The 19658-nt window shown below is 42.8% G+C and overlaps 1 protein-coding gene and 1 long non-coding RNA gene across 2 annotated transcripts in view; one reads left to right on the top strand and one right to left on the bottom strand.

Moving 5' to 3' along the window:
- NIBAN1 (niban apoptosis regulator 1) overlaps window positions 1-19658 on the top strand; it is a 153176-nt gene that overhangs the window by 126075 nt on the left and 7443 nt on the right. The window contains exons 7-12 of the mRNA XM_058700636.1: window positions 3823-3927; window positions 4244-4406; window positions 10067-10254; window positions 13117-13278; window positions 14834-14944; window positions 16833-16940. Of these exons, the coding sequence (XP_058556619.1) occupies window positions 3823-3927; window positions 4244-4406; window positions 10067-10254; window positions 13117-13278; window positions 14834-14944; window positions 16833-16940 (837 nt within the window). The remainder of the gene's footprint in view (window positions 1-3822; window positions 3928-4243; window positions 4407-10066; window positions 10255-13116; window positions 13279-14833; window positions 14945-16832; window positions 16941-19658) is intronic.
- The window catches only part of LOC131495621 (uncharacterized), a 39968-nt gene continuing 33583 nt past the window's right edge, over window positions 13274-19658 (bottom strand). The window contains exon 4 of the long non-coding RNA XR_009254026.1: window positions 13274-13452. This is a non-coding gene — a long non-coding RNA (uncharacterized LOC131495621). The remainder of the gene's footprint in view (window positions 13453-19658) is intronic.

The raw sequence follows: 19658 nt of genomic DNA on the forward strand, positions 1-19658 counted from the left end.
TTTTTTTCCTGTCTGCTAAGCACTTACTTGATCATCATTGTGTCGTCACCCCCTCTAACCTCATGGCCTGGTATTCAGATGTTCAGCATTATTACATTATTATCTTCATAGTAATGACTCACACAGCAAGTCTGGTGGGCCCTCATGGCAGTGGTGATTTTTTAGGCAACTGCCGAGGCAAAGCAAATATCTTAGGATAACTTGCCTACAGACTATTAAGGTGAAAATATTTATATACTAGTAAAAACGTCAATATATATCCTACTTGTCTATAAAAAATGTATCAAATGAAGTCCTGAAGGAAAGTATTTTGCAAGATGTAAAGCATTTACAGTGATTTGGTATATTTATTATTTATAGCAATATATTCATTTAATAAATATCTTTATTATTTTGTAATTATTATTGTCAATTTAAATTTGCCTTTAAATGAACCAGATGAGCTGAGAAAATAGTTCATAGTTCCCACAGAACAGGTGGTTTCAAGACAAGAAAACTGTCCACGTTTTAGGCCTTCTCCATACATTTCAGGGTTGTCTTTTGTCTAATGACCTCAAACGTGCCCCTTTAAATGGATTCTTTCACCCATGGCCTCTCAGCAACACAAAAGGCACAAGGCCGACAGCCTGATCAGACTATCAGTCCAGTCTCAGGAAGGAGGGCAGTCTCTCTGGATCTCACACCTTCCCCACATCTGGAAGGTAACACACGGTGTGGTTGATTTTGAACAACCTAATGGCATGTTTGATTTCTTATATGTGTGATGGAATTTTAAAATCTGTATATCCCAGAAGTTAAATTTACACACACACACACACACACACACACACACACACACACCATTTTTTTTTTTAAGCAAAAGTGGTATTTTTTAGGCCCCTTATGGTGAGACCCAGTGGATCCTGTTCTCAAGAGAGAGGTTGAGAAACCCCTTCATTAGCACAGTTTATTTATTAAAGTAGCTACTTTCCCTAGAACAGCCCCAGAACTTTGGACCCTGCTCATGGAGAGCTGACCCAGGTAGGGAATCTCAGAGAAGGCCCTGGGAAGCTGAGAGGCAGCACAAGGATGGAGGGTGGGGCTGAAGGTTAGGGGAAGAGGGTGACTCGGTGTTGGGATGGACACAGTTGGGCCCCAGCACTCTGAGGCTCTGCCTTGCCCTGTGACTTGTCAAGCCCCCCACCCTTGCAAACCACTCCTATTCTCCTCCTTTTTTCCCCCAGACATATTTCCTTTTCAATTCCCTAAACTATAAAATAGAACTGAATGTCTTGGAATATTATATGGGAAAGACTAAAAGAAAACTATAAACCTACCCAAATAGATGATTTTTTTCCCTTTGGCCTTTGTAACATTTTGGTCTTTTCAAACCCCTCTCATGCTTATGTTCAGACTCAAACCAGTCTCTGCAGAAGGGCGAAGCAGGCAATTATTATGACCCTGAATGTAACACTTTCAACTAAGATAATATTTCCCATTGTTTTTAAGTTCTGGCTTTGGTCTCTTTATTTTCTTAGCTCCTTCTCCCTATGCTACATTTTCATCACTCTTGGGAAGATGTGTTCCAACTAAGGACTTACTCCATTGTGCAGGATGGGGGGGAGGGTCAATGGATTATTAACTACCTACCTGAATCTAATTGTTGGATCTCCTCATCTCCATGGAGCTTGCACACGTCAAGTTCCTTGTAAATTCCTCAAAAATTCTAGCTCACCTCGTGACTGCTCCCAAAGAATGACTAAGAAAGAAAAACATCTCCACCGATGAATCACAAGAACTAGCAGAAATCCTGTCTCCATTATAATCTTTGTCATACCATGAAGTTCAATATTTCAGGTGACAAGAGGCCCATTCCCTGCACTGACCTGAGCAGACTTCTCTCCTAGGAACCCACAGGCACAGGGGGACTGGACGGCTCATCCACCTCCCACCCTGGGAGTGTTCCTGTTCAGCTCAGCTAATGTGTTACACCCTGCTGTAACAGAGCCCTTGGTGGAAGGCAAAATCTAGTGAGCTCATAAGTATTTCCACTAGCACGAGGCTGACCAATGACCTCAGAAAAAATTGTCCATAATTCCCAAAGCCTAATTTGAATTTTTATGAGAAGGAGGTCAATTATTTTGCATGAACATTATTTTAAATTCATAGAACAGATGTCAAATGATTCTCTACTTTTCTACCATTCTCAAAATTACTTTTTCCCTTGTAAATCTTTTTTATAGCCTGATATTGAAAACTAAGCTGTGAACCCCAAAAGATTCATAGTGAAACTGAATCTGAACAAATCTGCTCCATGCAGGGTAAGGTGGGTAGTTAAAGGAACATTGTAATACATTGACACAGAGAACACTGCTCAGATTCAAAAAAATTTTTTCATTGGGCCAAGCAACATTTTAGGAGTGACTTGGAAACAATTTTAACATTCTGAAAACTTCAGATCCCCTTCCCCATATTCTGTTCATCCCACAAACATCCAGTTGCCCCAACTGTGTGTTACCCCCATCTTTTTCTAAACTTTATAGAGGATGGAGGTGGGGTTCAGAGAACAGCAGGGACAAAGAACATGAAGACACACAGATTCCAAGGGAGCTTGAGGAGGATGATGGTCTCAGGGGACACAAGCCAGGACTCAAGCCACCAAAACAAAGCCTGACCCCTTTCACAGTGTTGCTATGGGTGCCCTTATCGATAGTGAAAGTTTTGCCTTTTATCCTAAATGCACTAGATTCTTTTGGTTTGAATCTGAGGAATTTGTCCTTCCTGATGAGGAGCTGTCAGCAGACATTACTGTTCCTTGCAGATGTTTAAGAACATTTATCCTTGAAGATTGTCTTAGTTGAGATTTCTGTAGCCTCAAAACCAGAGTTAAACTATCAGCCTAGCTGAGTTTATTTTTTTTATTTAATTTTATTTTTTTAATTTACATCCAAGTTAGTTAACATATAGTGCAACAACGATTTCAGGAGTAGATTCCTTAATGCCTCTTACCCATTTAGCCCATCCCCCCCCCCAGTAACCCTTTGCTCTCCATATTTAAGAGTCTCTCTTTTTTTTTAATTTTTTAATGTTTATTTATTTTTGAGAGACAGAGAGACAGAGAGACAGAGCACGAGTGGGGGAGGAGCAGAAGGAGAGGGAGACACAGAATCGGAAGCAGGCTTCAGGCTCTGAGCTGTCAGCACAGAGCCTAACGCAGGGCTCGAACTCACGAACTGCGAGATCATGACCTGAGCCGAAACCAGATGCTCAATCGACTGAGCCACCCAGGGGCCCCAATATTTAAGAGTCTCTTATGTTTTGTCCCCCTCCCTGTTTTTATATTATTTTTTTCTTTCCTTCTCTTGTGTTCATCTGTTCTGTGTCTTAAAATCTTCATATGAGTGAAGTCATATGATATTTGTCTTTCTCTGACTAATTTCGCTTAGCTTAATACCCTATGGTTCCATACACATAGTTGCAAATGGCAAGATTTCATTCTTTTTGATTGCCGAGTAATACTCCATTGTGTGTGTGTTTATATATATATACATATATATATATACATATAAATATATATATATGTATATATATATACATATATATATATTTATATGTATATATATATATGTATATATATATACCACATCTTCTTTATCCATTCGTCCATCGATAGACACTTGGGCTCTTTCCATACTTTGGCTATTGTTAATAGTCTAGCTGAGTTTACATAGCCCAGGACAATCTTATGTTGGATAGGGACGACCAATGATGACAACTTCAGTTGGCCTGATGCTCAGATTCAGCAATCACCAACTAACGGAATCTGTGTCTTCCTCCCCACAGATCCTAAGTAACCTGGTGATGGAGGAGCTCCTGCCAACCCTTCAGACAGACCTTTTGCCCAAAATGAAGGGGAAGAAGAACGACAGAAAGAGGGCCTGGCTTGGTGTAAGTGATCATTTTGCTATGCAACTGTGCTACTCGAATTCCCTTCTTTTGGGGGTGGGCAGGGTTTTTTTTTTTTTTTAAATCATTTCTTTGCTGTGTAGAGAACTGCATACCTTGAGTCTGCTTAGTCTCACTTACATGGGGACTGATCCAAACAGACTCAAACTTTGAAAGAACAATTAGAGTGCACATGCAAGTTTGTTTATGTTATGATAATCTGTGATTAACCCTCCCCCCCCCCCCCCCCCCACTACTTGACTCCAGCAGTCGCTTGCACGTGACCGAGCCCAGATTTATGTGCTGTTCTCTGTTGCAGCTCCTTGAGGAGGCCTACAAACTGGTTCGGCATCAGGTTTCAGAAGGATTAAGTGCCTTGAAGGAGGAATGCAGAACTCTGACGAAGAACCTAGAAGGAACCATCCGTTCAGACATGGATCAGATCGTGAACTCAAAGAACTTCTTAATTGGAAAGATCAAAGGTCAGTGGAGATCATCCATGCTCCTGTGTGCTAAATAAGCTGTCTGTGTAGGGCTCCACCGTGTCGTCAAAATACATGATTTGAGAGGAAAACTAAATTGAGGGAATTGGGAAGAGGTGCTAACAGGTGTAATAGGAGTATGCTAGCGGTGCTAGTGAGGGCCTGGCCCTTCCCAAGGAAACTTCAGGGACACAAGGTGGAGGAAAGTTTGCTTCTTGCCCGGGGTGGTGCCTGTATATTCTGATACTGCCCACACCTCCCTGCTGTGGCACTTCTTCTTTGTTTTTTTTAATTTGTCCATTTATTTTTGAGAGAGACAGAGACAGAGAGCACATGTGCGTGCGTGTGCGAGAGAGTGGGGGAGGGGCAGAGCGAGAGGAAGACAGAGGATCTGAAGCCGGCTCTGCGCTGAGAACAGAAAGCCCCATGTGGGGCTCAGACTCACAAATGTGGGATCATGACCTGAGCTAAAGCTGGACGCTTAACTGGACGCTTAACTGAGCCACCCGGGTGCCCCTGTAGCACTTCTTACACTGATTGTAATGGCTTCTACCTCTGCCCTTCTCTGCTGTAAGCTAAGAACAGGGCCATGTGATCCCTGGTTTACTCAGGCACACCCAGGGGCTAGTACCACGCCTGGGATATGCAGACTCTCAGCAAATACTTGAATGGATGAATAAATGGATTTTCCCTCAACAAGAAAAAAAAGTTGACTTAGAGTTGATAAATCAAGATTCTAGTCACGAGGGCAACATTGGCCAGTCATGTGTCCTTGGGAAGGTCACTTGACTTCCATGTGCCTTAGTGTCCTCCTCTGTAATCAGGAGTGCCCACAAGAGTGGGGTCTGCAAACTGTGGCCCTTGGCCCAAATCGGGCCCACCATCTATTTTTGTAAATAACATTTCATCAGAACACAGCCGTGCCCATTCATGTATGTGTTGTCTATGGCTGCTTTCATACTACAAGGGCAGAGTTGAGTAGTTGGAACGGAGACTTTCTGGGCTGCAAAGTCTCCAATGTTCTCTACCTGGCCATTAAGAGAAAAATATTTGCCTGTGCCCTCACAAGAGGCCTGAAATGGCCTCTAAGGAATTCTACAGGGTAAAATGTTGAGGTTCTCCGTTCCTACATCTCCAGAAGTGCGCCACACCCAATGTCATATGACAGAAGCGTGCATGCAAATCTGTGATTATTTATCAGCAATTTTCTTATATTGTTAGTTTTCCGATTATTCATTCACTTGCCCGTTTACTTACTCATTCATTAAAAACATACTAAGTGCTTTCTGGGCAAGGTGCTAGAGCTTTAGCAGTGAACAGGGGACCCAGCTCCTGCTCTCAAGACACTTAGAATCTAATAGGGACATTATCCTCTGCACTTCAGGCCCTGTTTCCACTGCAGCCCAGCTCACCTCAGCACCCTCCCAGCTGATTCTTCTGAGAGAGTAGAATGGTGGAGGCATAACTACAGCAAAGATGTGCGTGTCTGTTCATGCGCTGCCTTCCCAGGCAGATATAAATTCACAGTGTTTTGTGTGTATTATTATCTACATCTCTCATTCCTCCATTAGCACAACTGATCTAGAATAGACTGTGTATCGAAGTACCGTATTCAACCTAAAACTGCCAGCACCCAACTCCTGAGTCCATATTCCTGGCAGCTGGGCTGAGCTGGACCTAACCATGGCGATTCTCATGGCCCAAATTAAACCAACCTCTCCCTTTCACTCTTGCCTGGTCTCTGTGGCTCCAGTATAACCCACATAAGATGGAAAAACATTCTGTTCTAGACTAGTCTTTGTTTCCTAAAAGATACCTTGAAAGGAAGTCACGATCAAGTCTTTTTAAAAGGCAGTATAAGAAGCACATTTTGACCAGGCCTCTGGTTCTCTGCCATTAAAATAATGAGTAGAGTTGAGCCTTGAACAGCAGGTGTTTGAACTGCACAGATCCACTTACAGTACAGTACAGTACTGTAAATATATTTCCCTTTCCTAATGATTTTCTTAATAACATTTTGTTTTCTCTGGCTCCGTTTTTTGCAAGAATACAGTATGTAATACAGATGACATAGAAAGTATGTGTTCGTTGACTGTGTACGTTATAGGTGAGACTTCCAGTCAGCAGTAGGCTCTTAGGAGTTGAGTTTTGGAGGAGTCAAAAGTTATACACAGATTTTCAACTATACAGGGGGTCAGCGCCCCTAAGCTTTGCATTGTTCAGGGGCTGACTGTATACCTCAGCCTGTGTCAATAAAGGGCTTTGTATTTCGAGAAAACTTTGGGAGTATTAAGTCCTTTCTTCCCATTTCCTCCCACATGATTCTTGAGAGTAAAACAACCAATCTTTCATTCTGCCCCACAATTATTTATTCATTCAATAAGCATGTATTCTGGGCACCTGGGTGGCTCAGTCAGTTAAGCATCCTACTTTGGCTCAGGTCATGATCTCATGGTTTGTGGGTTCGAGCCCCATGTCAGACTCTGTGCCGACAGCTCAGAGTCTGGAGCCTGCTTCCTAGTCTGTGTCTCCTTCTCCCTCTGCTCCTCCATTACTCACAGTCTCTCTCTCTCTCTCTCTCTCTCTCAAAAATAAATAAACATTAAAAATTAAAAAAATAAATAAGCATGCATTCTGCTCCTACTGAATACAAAGGCTATGAGGATATAAAGAAGACAATGCGATTTTACAAAAGGAGTTGAGGAGGCATGTTACAGATACTGAAACAGCAGCAAAAAAGGTGGTAGATGCCACAAGAGCAGCAGGAACAGAGGGCACAGTGGTTCATAAACAGCAACCATTTCAACTTCAAATCCCATGTGGGCCTCTCATAACAACAGTGCTGTTTTAGTGTGGGTTGATTGGAAAAAAGGATGATGCCAACAGGCATGATGAGGGCTAACAGTGAGTGAGGGTTTCCAGAGCTCCACACACGCTTCGAAGCATTTTGAACAGAGTAAACTCAGAAGTAATTACTCTTATGATCTCCACCTACCAGATGAGACAACTGAACCAGAGATTAGGTAACTTGCCCCAGATAACAAAACAGAGTCAGGCTTCAAACCCCTCAAACTCTAGCACTTTTTGCCTTAATCTCTCCGCTCAGTGGCTTCTCCACAGCTGCCCTAACTTCTGGATGGTTTATGAATCATTGTGTCACCGGACAGTATTCATTACAACAGCGCCCCTACGTCCTTGAAAATCAGCAGAGCATATCCGTGTGGGGTGTAAAATTTATTCCAATCCCTAAGGAAACACTGGCAGGCAGACCACAGTTCAGGAGCTGTGTGGTGGTTCCAGGGCTCTAGGCTGTCCGAGTGGGTGAAGTTTATACTGGGTCTGGAAGTGAGTGGGATGTTCACAAGCAGAGGTGGAGGAAAGAAGGTGAAAGGTACACTGAATAAAGGCACAGGGAGGGGGCTAGAGCCCATGGCGGCGCAGGCATCAGTGGGAATCAGGCAGAGAGGAACAGGTTTCTCCACGGCCCCTCCCTGTGTCCATTTCCTCCCCGCTCAGTGGGTGAAACCGGCCAGCTACCCCTAAATCTCTTCTGCATTCTGCCTGTGTTCGTGATTATTCTGAAATTTCAATTAGATGCTTTTCAAACAGTTCTTCTCTCAAAGTTAGTTGATAAATCATTCACTTATTCTCCTGACACACAGTTTTGCATTTTGGTATCAAGCAAGTCATTTGTAGAAGTCATAGATTGTTTCATATTTATTTATTTATTTATTTTTTAAAATTTTTTTTTAACGTTTATTTATTTTTGAGACAGAGAGAGACAGAGCATGAACGGGGGAGAGTCAGAGAGAGAGAGAGGGAGACACAGAATCTGAAACAGGCTCCAGGTTCTGAGCTGTCAGCACAGAGCCCGATGCGGGGCCCGAACTCACGAACCGCAAGATCATGACCTGAGCCAAAGTCGGACGCTTAACCGACTGAGCCACCCAGGCGCCCCCATATTTAAATCAGATAATCAAAAGGTTTTTTTTTATCCTAACAGTTCTAAGACTCGTTAATATTTTATATACCAAATATTTGTGAATCATTCATAATACTAATAATACTGGTCGTCTCAGATTCTTAGAAGAGGCAGTCTGATCCCCCATTACTGTGAAATATTTCTGCAGATTGAAATAACGTGGCCGTTCATCTCACTGTAAGCAAGTTATTGTCAATAAAACATTAAGAAATACCCTCGAAGTGTAGTCCCAAATGTGCAAATTAGGGTGTGACCTTCGTCAAGCCATCTGGCACCTCCAGGCCTCTGACTGTCCACCTATAAAATGGAAGGATTGGACTCCCATATGCACTTACACTTCCCTACTTAGTTCTGAGATACTACATGACAAGGCTATGAGACTTACCAGCGCCACAAAGTTAGCCTTCCAGTTTACAGAACGAACTCAGGCCATTTCCGGCTCAGGCTTCCTTCACGAGTTCACTGCTCTTAAACCTGGTTAATCTTGGCAGTCACCTTAGGACTTTAAAAAAATGCAGCTTTGGGGGGCACCTGGGTGGCTCAGTTGGTTGAGCATCCGACTTCAGCCAAGGTCATGATCTCGCAGTTCGCGGGTTCGGGCCCTGCATGGGGCTCTGTGCTGACAGCTCGGAGCCTGGAGCCTGCTTTGGATTCTGTCTCCCTCTCTGTCTGCCTCTCCCGTGCTCACACACTGTCTCCCTTTCTCTCTCTCAAAAATGAAAATAAGCACAATGAATCACGGGAATCTACCCGCAAAACCAAGAGCACACTGTACTCACTGTATATTAGCCAATTCGACAATAAATTATATTTAAAAAAAGAAAATAAACTTAAAAAAAAATTTTAATTAAAAATAAATAAATAAATAAGTAAATGGAGCTTTGCATGTCCCATTCAGACTTTCTAAATGAGCATCTTTACTGAGTCTGGGAAGTGTGGTTACATTTATTTCATCCCTCTTTATAATTTTTTGCACTCTCTATATTTTTGTCTCTGCACATGTTTTCCTTGATTATCAGGGGAAGAAAATAGCCTTTTAACAAAAGTTGGGGGATGAGAGGTAGGTGGCATTTGTTTTTAATGCAATTTGTTTCTGTTTGCCCAAGAAAAGACTGTACTTGATTTTTAAAAAGTCTCTTGAGGAGGGGGATGGGAATTGAATTATATGAGCTGATTAACTCTTAGAGAAATTAATTAAAACTTAATAAATTGTTATATACAAGCATTGAATCATTATGTTGTACAACTGAAACTAGCATAATGTTAGATGTCAGTTATACCTCAATTAAAAGAACTTAGTAAACTGTGTTTCTTAGAAGACAAGCTATGCACATATAATGATCATTGATAGTAAACAGGAGGGTCACCAGCGTTTTCTTTTTTGTATTAGGCATTGCATGTTTACAGACACCATGCAGAAAAATGCATTTCATCCCAGGGCAGGGGAAAGCTTGGGGAGAGGAGGGACTGTTTATTTCAATTCTGAAAGCATCTAATGGCTTTCCATTCTGGTGATGCTGGCACAGGACTCCCTGTGCTGGTCTGTCTTGCCCATTTGAGCTTGCTTTGGCTGTTAAATGGCTCTGTGGGCACTGCCCAGCCGTGGCCTGGCTCCAGTGACTCTGAACTCAACTTTGCCTATAACAAGTGATGGTTTTCTGGCTGTTTCCTATCTCAGCAATGGTGGCCGAGCCAGCAGAGAGAAGCTGTGTGGAGAGTGTTCAACCATTCTTGGCGTCCATCCTGGAGGAGCTCATGGGGCCGGTGAGCTCAGGATTCAGTGAAGTACGCTCACTCTTTGAAAAAGAAGTGGATGAACTTACCCAGAACTTTCAGACCACCAAAGACAACGCCCAGCTAAAAGAGGTAGATATGAAGCCAAGGAATTCAGTGTGAATGGTCTGCATGGGGCTGCCTTTTCCTTGGTGCTCTATCTGCATTCATGCTTTCTTTCCTTTCTTCCTTCTTTCCCTCTCCTTCCCTTCCTTCTCTCATTCATCTAGTTCTTCCATTCCTCCAGCCACCCCATCCATCAGTCCATTCACCTGATTTCCTTTATCAATGGTTTTCAAGTTGCAAGAATAATAATATGCTTGCACAAGTGAAGCAATATGCTCATATATATGAGCATAATTGATCGCCCATACCCACTCCAACACCTACACCACCTCGACTCCTGACTCCCTGAATTAACTGATATAAATAGCTTAGAATGTGTTTTCACATAATTTTTTCTTGTTCACACAAAAGAAGCATATACCGTCATTTATATAAATTTTTTTTGTTGATTTGTTTCCAATAATAAGACTCATGATAAAAACAATGTTTCTCGAAGTGTGGTCCCTGGACCAGCAGCGTCATTATCACCTGGCTGTTAAAAACACAAATTCTCAGCCCCCCACCAACTCTGTACTGAATCAGAAACTTGGGCAGAGGGGAGGTAGGGCCCAGCAGTCTGGTTTACAAGGGCCCCCCAAGGATGTGATGCACACTGAAGTTCAAGAATCACTGACAGACATAACGTGGCAACTTGGTTTTACTCTTGACACATTGCTACAAGTCAGTGGATAAAACCAGATACCTCTCTTTTTCCCCCCTTATATCTTTATGCATACATACGCATGTAATTATACAGAAACAAGATAAATTTTATGAATATTTTGAATTTTCTTTTTCCAGCCTTTTTTAAACCTTGCCTTTACTCTCCCTCGTACCCTGGCACCACCCACCTCCCTACAAGTCACTAGTGTTAACATGTTAGCATATGCCATTCTGTCCTTTTCCCCATGTTTCTATAGCATATAAAACATACACATTTACAGGCTGTTTTTTCAGATTGTTCGTTAGAAAAATGGGATCGCATTACAGATCCTACTCTGTTTATCAGTGTTCTCATTCAAACATACCTCATGAAACTGTCTTCAGGTTAGCTGTTCTAGCTCTAAATCATTCTTTTAATGGCTACATAATATTTCACGTATGAATGTACCATGATTTATTCAACTATCCAAATGTTGCTGGCATCATGGACAAAGCTGCAATAAATAACCTTGTTACATATATTATGCTCTGATGCTTTCATGCCTGTGGGATAGATTCCTAAAGCAGGATTGCTAGGTTGAAACGTAGGTTTATTTCTCCTGTTAACAGATGTTGCCATTTGCGTTTCAAAAAAAAAGGGATTTAAATTTTACGTTTCCACCAATTGGGTATGGCAGAGGACTTTCTTCCATATGCCCATTAGCAATAGGTATTACCACTTGTTTAAACTTTGGTGGGTCTGATAGAAGCCAAGCAGTAACCCATTTTCCCTCTCCTGCCTGCTTAATTGTTATTTCTTAAAAATAAATACAGTACATATCACGTGAGGAGGGACAAGTTTGACCCCACGTGTGTGCTCATTCACTCCACTTCTGTGAGGCTCTCACAGCTCACTTCTCAACAAGAGTAACGTTTTCTTTTTAAAAACATGCAAAAAAAGGGGCGCCTGGGTGGCGCAGTCGGTTAAGCGTCCGACTTCAGCCAGGTCACAATCTCGCGGTCCGTGAGTTCGAGCCCCGCGTCAGGCTCTGGGTTGATGGCTCGGAGCCTGGAGCCTGTTTCCGATTCTGTGTCTCCCTCTCTCTCTGCCCCTCCCCTGTTCATGCTCTGTCTCTCTCTGTCCCAAAAATAAAAAATAAAAAAAAAAAAAAAAAAAAAAAAAAAACGTTGAAAAAAAAAAAAAACATGCAAAAAAAAAAAAAATGGGCCCTTTAACAATTCCTATTTAGAGGCACCTAAAAGTCTAGATTTGTCTCTTTTCTGTGACCTGAAAATCAGACAGCACATCCGATATTACTCACAGTTACTCAGTATTACTCCCCACTTCTCCCTGAGCATACATTTTCAATACCTTTCTATCTTCTCTTTCTCCACCCACCATCCTGCTTATTCTAGAAACCCAGTATTCAATTTTAAAAATTAGTTTAAAATAAGCTTGGAAAATAGGATGCTTTATCTTGACAACAGTTGCGGTGTAAGAGCATGTTGGTAAAACCTGACGTCTCTAGCAGAGGCGGTCCGTCACTGCCCTCATGCTGGAAGCCCTGTGGCCTCACTGACCAAGTCACTGCTCATGCAAGCCAGAAGGGGAGGGATCCCAGTTTCTAAACTGGATGCCTCTCCTAGGCCAGGCCTCTTCCTACCACCCACCTCCTTACCCACTGGCACCATAGAGAACCTACGGCAGAGGGAATCTCTGTGGGCACGGACAGAACCTCTGAGAACTGGGGAGATTCTGGCTTCATTCCCAGAGTCCCAGGTGCGAGGACATCCCGACCTTTCTGAGGTTTTGTAAGTGCATGGCACTCATTAAAGAAGGCCTGGGAGGCTTGTAGGCCCAGCAGCAATTCCAGGTGCCAGGGAGCCTACCCGCCTAGTTCTCGAGTTCTGGAGGTGGGAGCCTGGAGTCCATCAAGAGCTAAGATTGGAGCCCCCCAAATGCTTCCCTGGGTCCTTCCATCCTCCAGCCGGGTCCTCTATTAGTCCCTGCCCTAGCAATAGAACTGCCCCAGGGACCCCTGAAGGAGGGAAGCAAGACAATTGAAATGTCATTGATATAGCAACCTAGGAAGCAATTCACTCTAATAATATACATCTGATTGTTTAGACTTTATGTAATATGTAATATGCATGCAAAATTGCTCCTGAGTCTGAAGGTATTTAACTTTTCCCTTCACCAAAATGCAGCATCTAAACCGGCTTATGAATCTTCCACTGGATTCTGTGAAGATGGAACCTTGTTATATTAAAGTCAACCTGCTCCAGGAACGCCTGCAGGATCTCAAGAGCCGCTTCAGATTCCCCCACGTCGATCTGGTGGTCCAGAGGACCCAGAACTACATGCAAGAGGTGGGAGCAGCAGGGGCCTCCGTGGCGGGTGGGGATGGAGACAGCAGAGAAACTGGGGCTGGCTGGTGAGATTGGTGTGCTAGTGTCGCCCTGGGCCATGAGGTCCATTTCTCCACGATTTCTTCATCATGTGGTGTGAGGATGTACTTTGTCCTCCCCGCTGGCTTCATCTTTCTTCCATGTGGATGAGCATCAGAAAGAAAGAAAGAAAAAAAAAAAACATTTCAGGGAAATAAAGTAGCATTAACTGATAATTACTTGATTTGTCAAACCAGTGCTTTTAACCTTGACTGCACATTTGAATCGTCTGGAGAGCTTTTGAGAAGTCCTGATGTCTAGACCCCACTCCCGGTGGTTTCCCCTACTCCTAAGCCCACTGCTTCTAATATGCAGCCAGAATGGAGAACTACTGGATTAAATTAATTCCCTAACCTGGTTAAGAGTAAATCAATGAATAAATCAATCAATCATGGCTTCCTATTTGGATTTCTTGGATCTACTTGATAGACCTACCTTTTTTCCCCCATAAGGAACTTTTTCTCCAGGAACAACTATAAATTCTTTTCATACCCTAGTGCTTTCTAAATGAAGAAAGGGTGTGATCACTGAAGCCATAAAAGACCAATTCTACTTCAGAGGTGTTCTGGGGGAACTCCCTAGGGGGCTGGACAGTGTGCCAGACCCCACTTCAGAGACAGATGCTTAGATAAGTCACTAACGGTGTTTGAGAGTGCTATAACAAAGGTATGTGTTCATGCTTTGAGATCACAGGCTTGGGGAAGAAAGGAGCATTTTTGTCCTTAAAAGTTACAGGATGGATTAAGTGATACACCGTATTATCTCACCTCTGAGTTGTGAAGGATTAAAAATGGACCAGGAACAAAACTGGGCAACAGTTTAACAGAAGTCCCTTTGGTAATGCTGAACCCAGTGAAGCTGATACAGGCACACGTGCGGAGAATAAGAAATCTCAATCGCTTCCATTTCCTGACCCTTGAGCACATCAGCCATTCTCCCCACCAAGCCCTGGCCCTGCCTCCCTTCCAGTCCATCAGAGAAAGGCAGAGAAGTGAGGTGGTAGGCTGGAAGTGGAGAGAGGTGTGCTGGTGTGGTTTGCATCCACCGAAGAGTGGAAGTGCAGGATTAAAGCAGCCAAAAAATCACTGGAGAAGCTTCCCACCTCACTTTGTCAAGGCCTGGCTGCAGGTACAGAGACTGGAGAAAGGGGATGACCACAGGGGAGGATGGTATTCTCAATCCCATGGCCTCCATAGGTTTTCTAGCTCAGAGAATAAGAAGAGAGGAGGGGAAAAAATACATGTATACATGCCAACACGCGAGTGTGAGTGTGTGCTTACTTCTTAGACTCTTACTGATCCCCCTGTAGCCAGGTGCCTATTTATTTCACAGCCCAGGTGGAGGGTGTGAGGATCTGTTCTTCTGGGTGGCCCCAGAGTAGTGCCTGAGGGGACTGTGATGGTCATCCCCTCCCTGCTCCAGGGCAGAGACCCTGGCCTCTGACCAGGTGTCGTTCTGTGTCGCCTTTGGTTTCTAGTTAATGGAGAATGCAGTATTCACTTTCGAGCAATTGCTTTCCCCACACCTCCAAGGAGAGGCATCCAGAACTGCGATCGCCATTGAGAAGGTTAAGCTCCGAGTCTTAAAGGTAAAACCATTCTCTCATTTGTGGGAAGCATAAAACAAGAGCGTGACCCCTGCTTTTGTTAAGTGGAAAATACCAAGTTCTCTTTCACACTCCCTGTTTGTAATCCGGCCCCTTTGCCCCCTTGAGGTAGCAATGGCTACCAGGCATCCAGTCCCCAACCCCCCCCCCCCCCCCCGCCCCCCGGCATAACTTTCATGCCTGTTCTGGCATCTAGTGGCAGCTTTAGGGACCGCAGGTCCTCAGTATCATTGTCCATCAGCTAGAAGTGACCTGTTCCCAGCTTGCATTCATAGCAGTTGCACTTGATATTTATTGCCTGTCCACTGTAAGCAAAAAATTGTGGTAGGTATTACCTGTGATAGCCAATACACAGCCTCCTTCAAAGAGCTTACGATATAGTAAAACCCATTTAAATTGGCCAACGGTTTTTAGAAAAATCGAGATCTCCTGGCAAAGGAAGTACTCAAAAAAAAAAAAAAAAAAAAAAAAGATGCCCACCATGTGAAATTGTTTTTATTGTGCTTACTGCTTAAGTATATATCAAAATGGTTTTTAATAATAACAGCTTACACTGGTGTATTTTTAAAGCTTCTTTTGTTTTTCACCTATCCTGTTTTGTTCGATTCTCACATGGACTTGTGATATGATTAGAATATGTCTCCATTGTAAAGATAAGGAAAGTGACCCACTAAGAGCTACCGTGACTTACTTAAGCTCAACAGGCTAGTCAATGGTGAGCCTAGAGCTCAAACTATTCTTAAACTTAGCCCACTAGTTTCTTACTACCTATTCCCTTAAACAGTGCCTTGAAGCAGAAGATAAAAGTCCCACAGAGCCTAGAAGGTGGTCCCTGAATTTTAGACCCAATCTTAATACCTCGCAGAAAGTAGGAAACTCTGGCAACCAAATCACTGAGCAATAAAATAAATAAATAAAGCAAATTAAAAAAGCAATTTTTATTATGATAACACAAATAATAATAAGCTTTCAATTGGAAAGAAAAGATAGAATCAATGGCAATAACACCTCCAGTGTTAGGACACTTTATACCTTTCAGGACAGTCCATTCCTTCTCTGGACACCTTCAACCGCAAGAACATACTACCTGATGTGAAGCCAAAGTTCTCACCATTGGTGATTCTAGTTCTGTCCTCCCTGTCCATGTCCCTCAACATAGTAGCCTTTGGTTGTTTTCAAAGCTCAGAGAATAAGAAGAGAAGAGGGGAGCTATAATTTCACCCAAAGTTACTATTTCTGGTATGAATGCCTTCATGTCTTTAACCATTCTACTCACATGCCTGTGACTATGTTCCGGTTTGTCTGTGTTCCCCTTGAAGTATCATCTAAAACCAAACTGTGGTCCCTAGGCTTGACTATTCCATGCAGAACAGTGAATGATCATCTTTCTTGGTCTAGATACTAAACTTCTTTGGTTAACATGCCACAGTGTTAAGGTTGCAATGATCCAGACTCTGTCTTCCCTTGTGGAAACCATTACAACCCACTAATCCTGCTTTTAGGATATAGAGTGAAAGAAGTAGATGACTGTGGCTCCTATGGAGCCACCCAGGACAGGGGTGATGACATACAAACTCACTCCCCAGTTCTGTCCCCAACTTCTTTATAATGCAGAAGTTATTGTTTTGGTCTTGCCTCAGTTTCCCTATCTGTAAGAGGGGAGGATAAGATGGGTCACTAATAGTCGTATCCTCCACCCAGGGTTGAGAGAATTGCATGATAAGATCTCTGAGACCTTAGAAACACCACAAGTGTCCTCAGAAATTAGGGGAAAAACAGAGACAAGTGAGTGACTGAGTTTTTGTTTAAGCAAAAGTTAACAGATTGCAATGTTGCTATTTAGCATATGTTTCTATCTCTGTATTGACAGCAATATGATTATGACAGCAGCACCATCAGGAAGAGGATATTTCAAGAGGCACTGGTTCAAATCACACTTCCCACCGTGCAGAAGGCACTGGCATCCACATGCAAACCAGTAAGGAGATGAGTTACTCCAGAGAGCATACTTTTATTGCTATTAAGTTCAAGCAAGTCCTTTTGCTATGATGTGCTTACAAACAGTAGACTAGACCCGGGAGGGGTCAGCAAATTTTTCTATAAGTGGTCAGATAGTAAATATTTTAGGATTCATGGATCATAGTGTTTTGTTGCAACTACTCAGCTCTGCTAAGTGCAAAAGCAGACATAGGCAATACATTGACAATGGGTGCTTCTGTGTTCCAATAAAACTTTATTTGCAAAAACAAGCAGCTACCAGATTTGCTGACCCCTGACCTAGACAAAATCTCAAAGGTAATGATCTGACTCTGAGCCAAATTAAGGCTTGCCATAGAACACCTGAGGACACCAGGCATTCTTCATCATAGTATGACTCTTGGGAACCACATGTCCTCTGAAACTTGACCGCTAAATCCCGAAAAAGACCTTAAGAAACATGATTACAGAAGGGTATTTTTTTTCTTTTAAATCCAGTAATGTTTGTTTGGTGAAATCAATGAAACTGAAACCACTTAAAGCTGCTACCAGTGACAGCCATGATAATGAAGGTGTGACTTAGTCTGCAGAGCAGAGTAATGAACAAGCTGCCTGTGGAAATTGGTTCAACATCTGGGTGCAAGTTCTGGCTCCTCCATATATTGGCTCTGGGGCCTTGAGCAAGTCACTTTTACTCTTCCTTGGCCTAGATTCCATCTTCTAGAAAATGGAGATGACATATTTTGTGGCATGTTTCTTAAGATTGAGGAGACTAGAATGATTTAATTAATATTCGATGAGCGCTTACCATGTTAAACACTTTGTATGGATTATCTCAATACTTTTCATGACAACTCTAGGAGGAGGTGCTATTTATATCTTCATTGTACAAATGAGGAAATCTGAGGGATTAGGTCACAGGCCCAAAGTCACAGCTGGTAACCACCAGAGTTTGAACTCAGCTCACACTTGCTAATAACATGGCATGCACTCAGCAAATGGTATATTTACAGTAAATGGTATATTTACTATTATTACAGTTTCTACATTTTAGAAATGATATATGAGCCTGGACATTATCAATGCCTTCTCCCTCTTGGAGCAAATCATAAAGAGCTTTTTAGAATTTAAAAAGGGCTTTGGGGTAGCTTAGAGGGTCTCCAAGAGTTGGAATATTAAAATCCTTTGCATAAGCTATTTTACTGCAGAAATTTCTTTGGTCATTTTTATATTCTATAAATGTTTTGTTTTTTTTTTTTCCTTTAGAGTCTTGGCATATCTAGTACCCAGCATTTATTTCTGGGAGTTTGATAAAAGTCAAAGGAGTAAAGAATCTGTCCGTATGTTTGGCCCTTGGCCATATGTGGATGGAAAAATGCTGCCACCCAGAGGATGATTTAGTCCACCTCTAGTTGTGTCTGTACACAGATATTCTGCCTAGGGTGTTTTTCTTCTTCTATCCCAAAGCAATCTGGGTGCCTCAAGGCCACCTTCTCCAATCAGAGGAGAAGCGTAAAGAAAGTCCCCTTTTTCATCAGTTCCCTTTCTCCAAGCATCAGCAGAACTGTACCCAATCTATAAAATGCTCTTATGATTTTTAATCAAGAGAGATTAGTTGCAAAAGAAGCTGATACCCCAGGTTTTCAGTAGTTAAGGATATTATTCCAGTGCCAAGAAATTTCCTAAAATCTGAATTTGCAGAATGGGCAAATTTGGGAATTACTTGCTTCATTGAAGAATTCTTTATTTTACTAAAGCATGGTCCTTTTGGTTCTTTATATCACAGCTTCCTAGATCTGTGGTACTCCATTCCAGCCGCACATTAAAATTGCATGGGAAGCTTTAAAAAAAATTCCAATTCCTCAAGACCCAATCTCAGGGCTTCCAGTTAGATTGCTCCAAGGAATTAAACATACATTATCGTTTAATCAGTTCAATATAGAAGACCTATTTTATAAAGCCAGACATGTCACGACAGTATAAACATCCCTAGAAATTGTTCCTTTCCACACACTTTAGCTGTTTGAAATTTTAAAGGCCTGCTGTTTATTCCACAAACATGTATTGAATATGTATCAAATGTGATCCAGGCACTGTGCTAGGCCAATGTCCCTGCTGTCCTGGAGTTCATAGCCTAGAGGCAGCTGACAGGCATGGACAGGCATATAGTATGCCATGTGATGAGCACAGCAGTGGCCTTATGGGGAAGAGCAATGGCCACGGTTCTGAGCCGGGTGCCCAGCTCTGCTTATGGGGTCAGGGAGGATGTCCCAGAGCCATGTTTTCACCTAGTCCTTAGGCACCAGTCAGGGGAATAAAGAATGGGAGACCACCTAGGGAGATGAAAGGGTGTTGCAGACATGAGCCTGTGCCCCTCGCTTTGCAGAGGAAGGGAGAGGCACAGAGCAGTGACATGACTTGCTCAGGTCCCACAGCTAATCCAGGGCAGTGTCCAGCCTCCTGGGCAGTGCTCTTTCCACACAGTTCTCGTCTGTGTGTCAGTCCTGCCTCACAGACCCTCTCAGGGTCATGGAAGCTCATGCCTTTTCAATCCTTTGGCTTTGTTCTAGGGCGGATATAAAGGGACCCCATTATCACCTGTTGTGACCTGGTCCTGAACAACAGGCCCCCAAGTCCTATAGCACTGAGTTGTCTGCATGTAGTGGCTTCTGATCACCTGCTGTAAATCCTGTCCCTTCAGGCGAAAAGCATCAAATCC

The sequence above is a fragment of the Neofelis nebulosa genome, chromosome 15, assembly GCF_028018385.1.
Source record: "Neofelis nebulosa isolate mNeoNeb1 chromosome 15, mNeoNeb1.pri, whole genome shotgun sequence".
NCBI classification, from domain to species: domain Eukaryota; kingdom Metazoa; phylum Chordata; class Mammalia; order Carnivora; family Felidae; genus Neofelis; species Neofelis nebulosa.